The sequence below is a fragment of the Scaptodrosophila lebanonensis genome, unplaced genomic scaffold, assembly GCF_003285725.1.
Source record: "Scaptodrosophila lebanonensis strain 11010-0011.00,11010-0021.00 unplaced genomic scaffold, SlebRS2 tig00000001-arrow-pilon, whole genome shotgun sequence".
NCBI classification, from domain to species: Eukaryota; Metazoa; Arthropoda; class Insecta; order Diptera; family Drosophilidae; genus Scaptodrosophila; species Scaptodrosophila lebanonensis.
In genome coordinates this window covers 29769313-29783189 of record NW_022060529.1, presented here as the reverse complement: position 1 = coordinate 29783189, position 13877 = coordinate 29769313, and the positions used below count along the sequence as shown (strand labels likewise).

At 35.5% G+C, this 13877-nt stretch overlaps 1 protein-coding gene across 2 annotated transcripts in view; it reads left to right on the top strand.

Moving 5' to 3' along the window:
- The first annotated feature begins 772 nt into the window (after window positions 1–772).
- LOC115624967 (protein DEK) overlaps window positions 773–13877 on the top strand; it is a 44596-nt gene continuing 31491 nt past the window's right edge. Inside the window, exons 1-3 of one of the 2 annotated variants that reach the window (XM_030519829.1) lie at window positions 773–824; window positions 1241–1439; window positions 8074–8501. In XM_030519829.1, the coding sequence (XP_030375689.1) occupies window positions 777–824; window positions 1241–1439; window positions 8074–8501 (675 nt within the window). In that variant the 5' untranslated portion in view covers window positions 773–776. Of the gene's footprint in view, window positions 825–1054; window positions 1130–1240; window positions 1440–8073; window positions 8502–13877 lie in introns of those variants that run through there. The other variant, XM_030519820.1, reaches the window with a different exon arrangement.

Sequence of the window (13877 nt, the reverse complement as noted above, 5' to 3'; positions counted from 1 at the left end):
TAGGCATACATACACTCACACAGACGCAATTGCTATGTAAATGTGCAATTATACACCCTTTACGTGAGTTCGAATACCGAGAGAGGTTAAATCGATCCAATTTTTTTTATATTTTTTTATTTTTTTATTTTCTATAATTATTGTAAATATATGTACAGAGTATTTCAAAGTCGGGACACCCGACTTTAGCTTTTTTACTTGTTTCTTATACACCCCTACACTCCCCCGATATTTGTGAATGTCCGTAACTCCCGTAATTCTTCGAACTCACAGTATTTTACTGTATTTTTTTCATAAGTATTCTGACGTTAGCTTTTCCATTTATTGTATTTGTGAATCTCTAAATCCATTATGCACTAATAATCGGAACGATTTTACTCAAGCGCTGTCCTGTAGTTTGCTTACATTATTGTAGGCATGAGCTTTATAAAAGCATGTGAAGATGGATAATTCCCCAACATGTCATCAATTTTTGTTTTCAATTTTGACATACATACATACATATGTATGTACATACTTACTATTAGTATTACATGTCAACAGGTATTCAATCAATTGATATAATATATTTTAATGCTATTAATTGGTAAACTGCTTGTTGTGTTTATAATGAATACATGTAGACCAAAAAAATAAATAAAAACCCAGCTTTAATCCAATATGTAACTCCGGACTTAAAACTTTTAAATGGAGTGCGCCTACCCGCCGATGTTAGAGATGTGAGTTTATGTTAACAGGACCACAATTTCTGTAGTATTGTCATCCCTACGACACATATGAGTATGTCGGCTGACGGTGGAAAAGATAAAACCATTGAAAATATGGTATGTAAAAATCTTAACATTGATTTAAACAATCATGTGCAACAAAGCAGTCAACTTTAAATATGAGTTCTTGTATTATATTCCTGCCCCAAATTGTGATGTTCAACCATTACATTTCGTTGTTTCTGTGTATAAACATGGCGTCGGATGGTTTTTTGCTTAGACGTGCGAGCGGGACGACCAGTTACTGCAATGTTTTTTATTTTTATCTACGTATGTATGTACATACATACATACATATGTATATGACCATACTCTGTTTAGGTCGGTACTACTTAGTAAATTATACCTCGAATAGGTATATTGTGAGTAAATAACACGATGATTTAAACGGCGAAATGGCTGTAGTGCCTAAGTGTATCGCTGTATATAAAAAATGTAATATTTTGTTTTTCGTCCTTTCCGCTAATAAATAGGACCCTAAAAAGACGTCAGAGGCGGTAGCCAAAGAAAGTGATGATACTGAAGCAGCTGAAGTTCTAGAAATTCCACAACCTGCTAATACCGTGGGAGAAGATACATGTGATTTTGGCGCTTCTGCTGCTACGGCTAACTCCAACGACAAAGTTTCTAGAAAAATGTCCAAAGATGCAGCGGCGACATCATCCGATGCAGGTAAATAAAATAAATCATGTACAACCATTGACCACACAATTAAAAGTTATTCACACACGCATACATATACATACAGTCTGTCAACTAATTGTTTGCAAAATGAAATTTGTCACCAAATTTCAAGTTTAACATTAAATTTATAAATAATGGCATTATTTGGGAATATTGTGCTTATCAATTATTATCAAGATATGTATTAGCTATGGGTATGTCAAAAAAAAGAGACGAATTTCCATGTAAAACGTAAAAGAAACGAAGAAAACAAAACAACGACATTTACGACACTGTCAATTAATTGTTTGCAAAATGCAAACACTGGTTGAAAGAAGACCATAGAAAAAGTAACAGGACGGCCAAATCGAAAAGGACCGATCGCATTTTTTTTACTAGTATTCCTTCCACTAATTCCTTGTAAAATTTGCTTCAGTTTGGTAACGTATCTGTCACTTTGACCATTTTTGCAAACGCACTTATAATAATTTGATACAGCTAGTGTTTTTCCATTATAGCAACTGGAAAACAGCCAAACAGTTGGCCGAAACATATCGAATTAAACTTAGAACAGTCTATAATATCATTAACCGCGCCGAAAAAGAGAATTAAACAGCTCTCAAGGCAGATTTCCATAGCTTTCTCGGCAGGATTGCTCACAAATTTTAAAAAGCAATGAAAATAAACCGCAAACGAGCCTCAGGGAGTTGGCCAATAATATTTACAATGACTGCAAGAAGTCCGTGTGCCATAAAACCATCAGAAAAGTACTCATCACATGTAGCAAGGAAGAAGCAATTCCTGTCTGCTGCGAACATTGAAAAGCGTTTGAATTTGGCAATATTTAATGCGAACCAATCTCATGTATGTATGTAGGTATACAAAATTATTTACTTACCCAGTAGTTAGCTAAGACTAACCACTGTTCAAACGGTGGAGAAACCCGGCACCAGTTTTGTTGGAACGTATATTTTTTTCAAAACAAAATGCAACATTGTTTTTACGGCTTTTTCAATATTTTGTATTTACAGAAGTACTCAAAAGTATTACATTTTAAAGAAGATTTTTGTTGTTGCTGAAAATTTGTTTGCGAATAAAAGGTTTGTTGTCGCTAGTTTTTGTCGTAGATTTTAATAATTTCGAGGCAGATAAAAACAAGTAAAAAAGCTAAAATCGGGTGTCCCGACTTTGAAATACTCTGTACATATGTTTAAAATAATTATAAAAATTAAACAAAAAAAAATTTAATGATTTTACCTCTCTCGGTATTCGATCTCACGTAAATGGTGTATAAGTGCACATTTACATAGCAATTGCGTCTATGGGAGTGTATATACAAGTATGTTTATGCGCGTCTATTCGTGTCTGTGTAAGCATGTTTGCAGTCAACCAAAGCATCAGCATCAACAACAGCTGCGGGCAGCGCTTGGGCAGCAAATATATTTATGGCTATAACTTGTTAAATCGGTCGATCATGATGAAACTTGACATACGGACATAAGCACTAACTGGGGGCATTTGCAAAATTTGAGTTCGAAATTACAAGAATTACGAGAGAGGGGGGAGGAAGGGAAATTCCAAAATACAAAATTCTGCGTATTCACATAAGGCATCTTGGACTAAAATTTGGTGTCTTATAGTCTCCGCGATATAGGCGAGATATACGAATGGAAAATCGGGAAAACCCCCGTAGGGGGTAAGTGGGGGGGGGGTGGGGGGTGGCGAAATCAAAAAAGTAAAACAAACTTGCATAGCTTACACACATAACAAATCTTTGTGCAAAGTTTGTGTCTCTACGTCTTATAGTCTCTGAGATCTAGGTGCTCATACGGACAGACATAGATCGACTCGTCTCGTCACGCTGATCAAGAATATACAGTCGACTCTCGTTAATTCGAAACTCGAGGGACTCTTAAAATATTACGAATTATCGAGAGTTTGAAATATCAAATGGTTCGAAATTTGTGAGAGAAAAATAATAAAACTTTCAATTATGAATGTTGATCAATTATTATTTATTAACTGCACTGTACATATATGTATTCATTATGTGAATTAATTAATCTTTCGAAAGAACTCTCTTATATTGGTTTACTTCAAAGCACATTGCTGCTGCTCAGACTGATCAATAACTTTTTCAAAAGAAAAAGTGCCTGAAATGCGTTTTCATTACTTTTATTTTGTAGACAAGGCTTTGTAAGTTATCAAATAAGGATCTTGCTTCCTTAACTGACACCTCTGCCAAAGGTTCCGATGTATCGTCTTCATCGTCATTATCTGTCGCACATACAATTTCGCCATCGGTTAGTGAACCAGAGACAGCAACATCTTCATCCACTTGAACAAAGTCAGAAAAACTCACCAAGTTTGCACAGCTTACACACATAACTCATCTTTGTGCAAAATTTGGTATCTCTACCTCTTATAGTATCTGAGATCCAGGACAGACAGACATAGATCGACTCGTCTTGTCATGCTGATGAAGAATATATGTATATACTTTGTGAGGTCTGCCACGTCTCCTTCTGCCTGTTACATTTTTCAGCTCTCGCAAACATAATATACAACGGTGGATAAAAGTATTAAGACATTAGAAAAATAAGATTGTTATGGAGATTTTTTATGATTTATTGAGTTCACAAATTTTAATGACTTTGTAATTTATAAAGAATATATTAAGCTCCTTAAATTCAAAAATTGATAATTTTTCATATTACAGTTTCGAAACTAAAGTCCATCTTGTATAACTGTTGGTGGACAAAAGTATTTTGACATTTCAATGTTGGTTAACTAAATGAGGAAAAAATAACAAAGTATTATTAAAAATTAAACCCTCCTTTCTTATCAATGACCTTTTGTAAGCATACAGGAATTGATTGTACGAAATTTTTTAATGTTTCTAATAAAATATTGTGCTGAAGTCCTTGAACTTTCGCAGTCGTTTCCTCGCACGTCTTTCATAAGTTTGAACTTCGTTTTCTTTTTATATAAGCCCATACAATCTCTATTATATTAAGATCGGTCCTTTTGGGTAGCCAATTTAATCTATTGCCTTCGACATTCCTCAAACATGCAGTTTTCATATGGGCCTTGTGGCATGGAGTGTTCTCCTGCAGCAACATAAATGATTGTTCAATGAGCTGGTCATCGAAAATGAATGCGTGTTCATTCAGGACACGTAAATATTTGTCCTTGTTCATTGTTACATCATTTGGTATCAAATCGCTCAAGCCATTGAAGCACATGCACCCCAAGAACATAACCAATCCTCCACCATGTAATCCCCATTCGCCCCTGGGCCTAATTTCTTGACAAATATTCTTTGGCAACGTGCAATAAATTTTTTTCTTCGATCCATGATATTCAAAAGAGCTTTCATTGAAACGATTGCGAATTGTTTATTGGAATTTGGCGAATATTAACCTTTTTAGATTATTTTTTGTTGAAATTAAAGGAATTGGACGAGCTATATACAAGTATGCAAAAAATCGGCCTCCCTTAGCCGTATTTGGATAGTTTTTCTACTTATTGATATTTTATGGTGCTTCTTGAGCTCACTCGACACTGCTTTTGGTGTATTCATCACATTTTCCTTAAGTTTCCTCAATATTATGCGGCCTTCTATAGGCTTTGTTTTGCTTGGTCTTCCCGATCTGAGCTTATTTTTGAAGGAATAATGCTTCTTCTTTTTGTTAATTTGTAATAAATTGATTGTCTAGGTATGTTCTATTATTTGCTAAGGTATTCTACAGAAATATTTGCTTTATACTTAATGACCATTTCACTTCTAATTAATTCACTTATTTAACGTGTTTTGCCTATAATTTAACATAAAATTCGATCAAACAGTGATTATTATTAATAAAAATAGTAAAAATAACTTCAAAAATTAGAGCCCGTGTTTTGTACGGCAAGCGACTCCTTGAAAATGAATAAATGAAAATACTTTTGTCCAGCCAAAAAATCACAATATACTACGCAGATAATCATAGAAAAAAAATTTGTTACGTTATCAGCGCGATCTTTTTTTCTCTTAAAGCTTTTAATATCTTCTCTCTGTTAAAAATTGAATGGATACCGTTACTATTCTAAGTTTGCAGAAATAAGCTGTTTTATATTTTGCAATGTGTTGTCAAAATACTTTTGTCCACTGTTGTACTCTTGTACATTTCATGTACAGAGTATGATTAATAAATAATAACGCAACAATTGGCGTTAACTCACAAACACTTACTGTGTCTCAAAAATCATCCAAGTTTCCAGAGAATGTTGGTCTTAAATAAATATTAGCAGAGCTTGGGCAGACCCTGCCAACAGCTGTTGCAGTTGTTGGTGCTTTTTCTCATCTTTGTACTGCGGGCGTAGGAGAATCTGGATACAAGTTCGGTTAATCTTAAATAAATATTAGCAGAGCTTGGGCAGACCCTGCCAACAGCTGTTGCAGTTGTTGGTGCTTTTTCTCATCTTTGTACTGCGGGCGTAGGAGAATCTGGATACAAGTTCGGTTAATCTGGCTCTTATACTCCCTAAGATCCTGGCGGACAGACGGACAGACTATGTCGTCATACTGATGACGATTATTTATATTTTGGGGGTGTGCTAGTATAATTGGATAATTAATGTTTCTTCATAACTTAGAATTTTATTGTCAACATTTCTGAAAGTGTCATTCCGCGGTCTGCCTAAGTTTAGCATTGCGCTTATACTGGTACTATTGCTTTCATCTAATAACTTTTTCCTATTCGAAGGTGTTTTGTTATACCCTGTACCCAAAGGATGAAAGGGTATACTAGTTTTGTGTGAATTTATGTAACAGAAAAAAGAAGGCGTGGCAGACCCCACAAAGTGTATACAAGTATATTAAGATGACAAGCCGAGTCGATATAGCCATGTCCGTCTGTCTGTATGAACGCAAGGATCTCAGAAAGTATAAGAGCTAGAATAACCAAACTTGGTATCCAGATTCTCCTACGCCCGAGAAAGGGCAAGTTTGTTCATTTTTCCCGATTCACCCCCACTTCCCTGCTATTCGCGATTTTCTATAACTCCCGTTATTCTTGGAATTATAAAATTTGGTATTCACATCCAGTTAGTGATTATATATCCATATCCAAAGTTATATTATGATAGGTTGATTAGAAAGAAAGTTATAGCAATATAACCAAGCCCAAGCTCTGTCCGCAACTGTATTTGTTGCTGCTTTGACATAATTATGTAATGCACACTTACATATGTACAAGTACACAATCACGCATAGACACGATTCTGATGTAAATATACATATGTAAATGTATGTATGCATGTATGGAATATTTTATATTTAATTTAGTTAATTAATAAAATTAATTTAATTTCTTTTTTGTGTGGTGGTACAGGGTATTAACGAGTTGAGCCGGCTCGACTTTAGCATTCCTTTCTTGTTATTTATTATACCCTGTACCCGTAGGGTAAAAAGGGTATATTAGGTTTGTGCAAAGTATGTGACATGCAGAAGGAAGCATCTCCGACCCCATAAAGTATATATATTCAGAATCAGCATGACGAGAGAAATCGATCTAGACATGTCGGTCCGTCTGTCCGTCTGGATGAACGCAAGGATCTCAGAAACTATAAAAGCTATAATAACCAAAGTTGGCATCCAGATTCTTCTAAGTCCGAGCAAGGTCGAGTTTATTTATTTTTTTTTTAATTTCAATTATTTTTCTGAAGATACACTTAAAATATAAAAGGATAAAATGCACATTTATTAATTTGCTTTGAAACGCATGACCCGGGATTCCTTTAAATGCTAAAGGCACTTGAGATTAGGAGCTGGTAAGAAACGAATGTATGAGGAAGCAACACAAAGTAAAAGAGAAAAAACTTGTATACACAAAACATTAAAAAATCTATTAAAATAAAGGTAATATCAAAGAAACAATTTTGCACATACATATGTATATCGATTTTACTGAGGTATTAGCTCAGTCTTTTTGGCTGCTCCTTCTTTGATTGTTCCGCAATTATTTTTCCTAATTATTGACTCTTCATTTATTTGTTATAATAAGTCGACAAGTAAAGGCTGTCGACAGAGATCAAATTAATTAAGCTTAGAAAAAATGAAGAGAACATTATTGACATTATTTAATTGGTACCAAGGGTACGAATGTACCTCAAAGGATATATATTCTTGATCAGGATCTCAAAAAGTATAAGGGCTTAAATAACCAATTTTGGTATTCAGATTCTCTCAACTGCAAGAATGGATAAGTTTGTGTTTTTCCCTCTGATGCAACGTCCGCTCTTCCACTATAAACAATTTTCCAGAACCTAAATTTAGCAAATATGTACATTCTTTTATGGGTCAATTTTTATTTTGACTGTGTAACGCACACACCGACTCGCATAGATACATATAGAGTGTACCCACTCTCAGGGTATTTATGAGTTTTTATTTTGACTGTGTAACGCACACACCGACTCGCATAGATACATATAGAGTGTACCCACTCTCAGGGTATTTATGAGTTGGGCCCGGCGCATTGTAGCTTTTTGTTTATTTCAACATTAAAGCCATAGTAAAACTGTTTTATTTAGTATTGATTTCCTTTAAACAGTATAAACCTCTAATCTTAAGAATCATGAAACCTCTTTATGGTTTCAGATATCATTGAAGAGTGTGAAAAGGGTAACGAAACGCCTCAACCTATTAAAAACTCTGCGAAAGAAGCAAAGGTACACCCGGATAAAGATAATGATAAAGAAGTAAAAAGCCACATGGAAAGTGACTCTACCGATAAACGGAAATCACCAGAGAGTGGTGCCAAAAAATTAAATGATTCTACAGATGTATCTCTTTGCAATCCAGAGATCGCAGGTACCGACAAGTCGCTTAAAAAGTCTGAGCCAAAAACAAAAAACGGCAAACTAGACAAATCCGATACAGAAGTGGATGATTACGAGAATGCTGTTATGGATAAGAACAATGAAGTTGGAGAGGATGACGAAAATGTTGTCGCTCTCGCTGAAATTGATCGTATTAATGATAACATTAACAAGACTCGTGTTGATGGACTGCAAACACTTCATGTGGTAAGTTTAAGCATTGCACAATTACAATTTATGTATATTACCATTTTTATAGTAGTACATCTTTGTAGTACATCTTTGTAATGTAATAATATGTATGTATACCCCGCTGCTAATTATGGCCGAATCGGACCACTATGTTCTAATACTATGTACCTGAAAGGTACAAAAGTATATTAGTTTTATGGAAAGTGAAAATTACAACAGGCATCAGGAGGCGTGGCAGACCCCACATATATTCTTGATCAGCAAATACAGCAATACAGGAACCAAATTTTGTACCTCAGTAAAATTGATATTTGTGCAACTTGTTTTTATAAGTTTATTAGAAACTCTTGCATGTTAGATTTTTACTTTTATTATAGCCTGTACCCAAAGGGTGAAAGGCTATACTAGTTTTGTGCGAATGTATGTAACATACAGAAGGAGGCGTGGCAGACCCCACAAAGTATATATATTATTGATCAGGATGACAAGCCGAGTCGATATAGCCATGTCCGCCTGTATGAACGCAGGGATCTCAGCAAGTACAAGAGCAAGGATACCCAAACTTGGTATCCAGATCTGATACACCCCACCCCCCCCCCCCACTCCCCCGCGGTTCGTGTTTTTCATAACTCCTGTAATTCTTGGAATTTTGAACTCAAATATACATCCAGTTAGTAATTATGTGTCCGAATGTTAAGTTTCATCATAATTGGTCAATTGTGAAGAAAGTTATAGCCATAAATAAAATCGCTGCCCATGCGCTGCCAGCAGCTGTTGTTGTTGCTGCTTTGGTTCAACTTTGTACTGCATACATACACGCATATAAACACGCAGAGACACGATTCTGATGTAAATGTATGCTTTTGAAACTGTATTTAATTTAATTAATATACTTTTTTTTAAAATTAATTCAACATTTTTTTTCATTTTTCTTTTGGTGGGAGGTACAGGGTATTTAAAAGTTGAGCCTGCTCGACTTTTGCATTCCTTTCTTGTTATACCCGTAGGGAAAAACGGGTATATTAGGTTTGTGCAAAGTATGTAACATTCAGAAGGAAGCATCTCCGACCCCATAAAGTATATATATTCTGAATCAGCATGACGAGAGAAATCGATCTAGACATGTCCGTCCGTCTATCCGTCTGGATGGACGCAAGGATCTCAAAAACTATAAAAGCTGGAACCAAAGTTGGTATCCAGATTCTCCTAGGTCCGAGAAGGGACGATTTTATTTTATTTTTTGGAATTTTCTCCCCCTTCCCCCGCTACAGAATTTCGTCAATAGCGACCACATTTCAAATGCTACCTAAACCAAACTTTGCACACATAATTTATATATAATTATCTACTGTTTAAAATTTGATCCAATTCGGTCAATTCTAAGAAAAGTTATTAGCCTAACAAATTCTCGCCAGTACAACCCCCCAAAACTGCAGCAACAAGTTCGCTCTTCTTCTTCTTTTTGCTTCTGCTATGAGCGCATATACCTCAGTGTCGGAAGCTTACCTGGGTACAGGGTATTTCACTGTCGGGCTTACTCGACTGTAGCGTTCTCACTTGTTTTTTTTACCCTGTACATGAAATGTGCAAGAGTAATATTAGATTTGCGCGAACTGAAAAATGTAACAGGCAGAAGGAGGCGTGGCAGACCCCACAAAGTATATATATTCTTGATCATCATGACAAGACGAGTAGATGTAGCCCTGTCTGTCTGTCTATCTGCCTGCCTGTCTGTGCGTATGCACACCTGGAGGTGGCTATAGGAGCTAGAGACACAAAATTTTATGTATGTACGCTGTGCAAGTTTGTTATACCCTGTACCCAAAGGGAAAAAGGGTATAGTAGTTTTGTGCGAAGGCATGGAAGACCCCATAAACTATATATATTCTTGACCAGGATGACAGGACGAGTTGATATAGCCATGTCCGTCTGTTCGAACGCAAGGATTTAAGAAAGTATAAGAGCTAGAATAACCAAACTTGGTATCCAGATTCTCCTATTCGTGTTTTCCCCATAATCTGCTTGTAACTCTGCCCGCAGCTGTTGTTTTTGTTGAGAGACACGATTCTAATGTAAATGTATGCTGTTGAAACTGTACATGAACATGAATCCACTTTTGTATATATGTATTGAATAATTTGTACTTAATTTAATTAAATAATTTATTTAAATTAATTTTATAAAATTAATTAAAAAATTTGTTCCTTCATTTTTTCCTTTCTGGTGGGAGCTACAAGGTATGAAAGAGTTGAGCCTGATCGACTTTAGCATTCCTTTCATGTTTTATTTTTTTAATTTTCCCCCCTATGAGGGATTTCCTGATTGGTTCGTGAACCTCTCCCTCTCCCCTACAATCAGTGATTGTCCATAACTCCTGTATTTCTTGGATTTCTTTAAAATTCGGAAAATACCTACAGTTACTGATTATGAGTCCGTATGCCAAGTTACATAATGATATGCCGACTTAACAGGAAGTTACAGCCATATATGTATATACTAGCGATATTGCCCGTCTGTACCCGACTCAATATAATGTTCCAAATTGTATTTATTTTGTGTGTGCATGACCTACCCATTTGTTTTCATCTTATTAGTTACCAGTAGGAAAGCAATCCCCTATCTTTGGTTTTTAAGAAAAGCTTTTAAGGTATTTTAATTAATATTTTCTGTTCTTGATAAAAAAATGTTCAGTTAGTCCATTACATTTTTTTCTTGTAACTAATATTTTTTTAAGCTCGTTTGGAGCTCGCCTTTCCAAAAGCCTTTCTTAGTGCGCACCTACACTATGTTGGATATTATGAAAGGATACTTGAGTCCAAATTTCAGCTTCCTAGCTTTTACCGTTTGGCTGGGCGTTGATTGCACATAGCTTTTCGTGTCCCGATTTTTCCACGGGAAAATCCCTATAATTCTGGCCCCAGGAAAAATAGCATATTCTTTATGAGAGTATACAAGCTAAGTTTGACGTTAATCGGATTAAAATTGTAGATTTTTCATACAAACGTTGTAGTTCGTTTTCCCCCCTTTGGAGTTCGAATTTCCCAAAACCCCTTCTTAGTGCTCGCTTTTACTGTGAGAGGGATCTTGTGTCCGAATTTCAGCGTCCTAGCGTCCAATCAGTCAGGACAAACTGTGTTATATATATAGAGATAACCAAGCAGTGCTAGGTAACATACGTTAATAATTAAGAAATATATTTAGTATTTGATTACTTGATCAATAATAAATTAATGTAAATAAATTTTTCAATGAAAGTTGTTATTTGTGCAAATGAAAAGAAATTCAAATTTTAATTATTATTTACATTTTGAATACAATTTTTATGGTTTTAGTAGGATATAGCGTTTCCCTATAGTTTTTTGAACAATTGCAACCGTTAGCACATGGATTAACCAAATTTCCAATTCTTTCCATGAAAGTCTTCTGGATATGGTATATAGTACAAGTAGTTCTAAAGCATATTGGTAACTTCTCAAAGGAGCTAAAAGCCGCCCATACCATGAGTAAGCCTCCACCATGATTGAAAGTGTTGCAAATCTGTTGGGGATTGCTTGGATCGCGCCAATATTTTTGGTTTCTATCTTGGCCATCTAAATTAAACATTTCTTATCACTGAAGTTAATCATTTTGAATTCCCAGTCCCAAAAATTGTATTTTTGTAAAATGCAAGACGGGCCATTTAATGTCGATACAATAGCTTTGGTTTATGCACCTTGGCGTCATATTGGAGACCCATTTGCTTTCTGCAAATTTGTTGCAATTATAGCCCAATTATTGGAAACTTTAATTCTGCCCTGATTGGGCGCAGCTCATCACTTTGGTGGCTACCAAAGCTCGAAGATGCCTTTTAGTACAGTCCCCAACTATGGGAATAGCTCCATTCCAGTGGTTTTGAGCACATTTTTGCAGAAATTTTAAAAAGTTTGAGTCGGCATGCCGATGCTGGTTATTTCTTTAGCAATAACGCAGACTTTAATGTTACAATCCATTAAAGCCATATTTCTGATTTTTTATACTCTGTACATGAAATGTACAAGAGTATATTAGGTTTGCGGGAGCTGAAAAATGTAACAGGCAGAAGGAGGCGTAGCAGACCCCACAAAGTATATATATTATTGATCAGCGTGACAAGACGAGTCTGTCTGTCTGTCTGTCCGTCTGTCCGTCCGTATGAACACCTGGATCTCAGAGACTATAAGAGATAGAGACACCAAATTTTGCACGAAGATGCGTTATGTGTGTATTCTATACGAGTTTGTTTTATTTTTTTGATTTTCCCCCCCACTTCCCCCCTATGGGGGTTTTCCCGATTTTCCATTCGTATAATCGCCTATATCTCGGAGACTATAAGACCTAGGCACACCAAATTTTAGTCCAAGATGCCTTGTGTGAATACGCAGAAAATGTATATTTTGGAATTTCCCTCCCTCCCCCCTCTCCCCCGCAAATGCAATTTTCTCTAACTCCCGTAATTCTTGGAATTTCGAACTAAAATTTTGCAAATACCCCCAGTTAGTAATTATGTGTCCGTATGCCAAGTTTCACTATGATAGACCGATTTACCAAGAAGTTATAGCCATAAATATATTTGCTGCTGCAGCGCTGCTCAAGCGCTGCCCGCGGCTGTTGTTGATGTTGCTGTTTGGTTGACTGCGAAAATGCTTACACAGACACGAATAGATTCGCATAGGCATACATACACTCACACAGACGCAATTGCTATGTAAATGTGCAATTATACACCCTTTACGTGAGTTCGAATACCGAGAGAGGTAAAATCGATCCAATTTTTTTTTTATTTATTTTTTTTTTTATTTTCTATAATTATTGTAAACATATGTACAGAGTATTTCAAAGTCGGGACACCCGACTTTAGCTTTTTTACTTGTTTTTTTTTGTGCTTAGCTCGTTTTCGCGGGGCATTTTAAGTTATTATTTATTTTAAGTTCGCAACACAACGATACGGCTTTTAAGAAGCCTGCTGGACAAATCAATTTTCTTTTAAAGTTAAAATGTAAAAGGAATTGCACAATTATCAATTTTCTATGAAACGCGTGACTTGGTATTCTTCTTAATTTTAACGGTACTACAGATTAAGAGCTGATAAAAAACAAATGTATGACAAAACATCACAAAGCAAATGGACAAAATTTGTATGCACAAAACATACAAATACAAAAAAAAAATTTTGAACAAATAAAAATTTTACTAAGCTACCTATGTCTATGCGTATCCGAGTGTGAGCACGCGCAGAGCTTGGGAAGAGATCACATTTATGGATATAACTTTCTTTAAAATCGGCTTATCACGATGAAACTTCACATACAGACACATTAAGCATAATGAATGTACACCTAACCGTTTAGAAAAACAATGATCCATACATATACA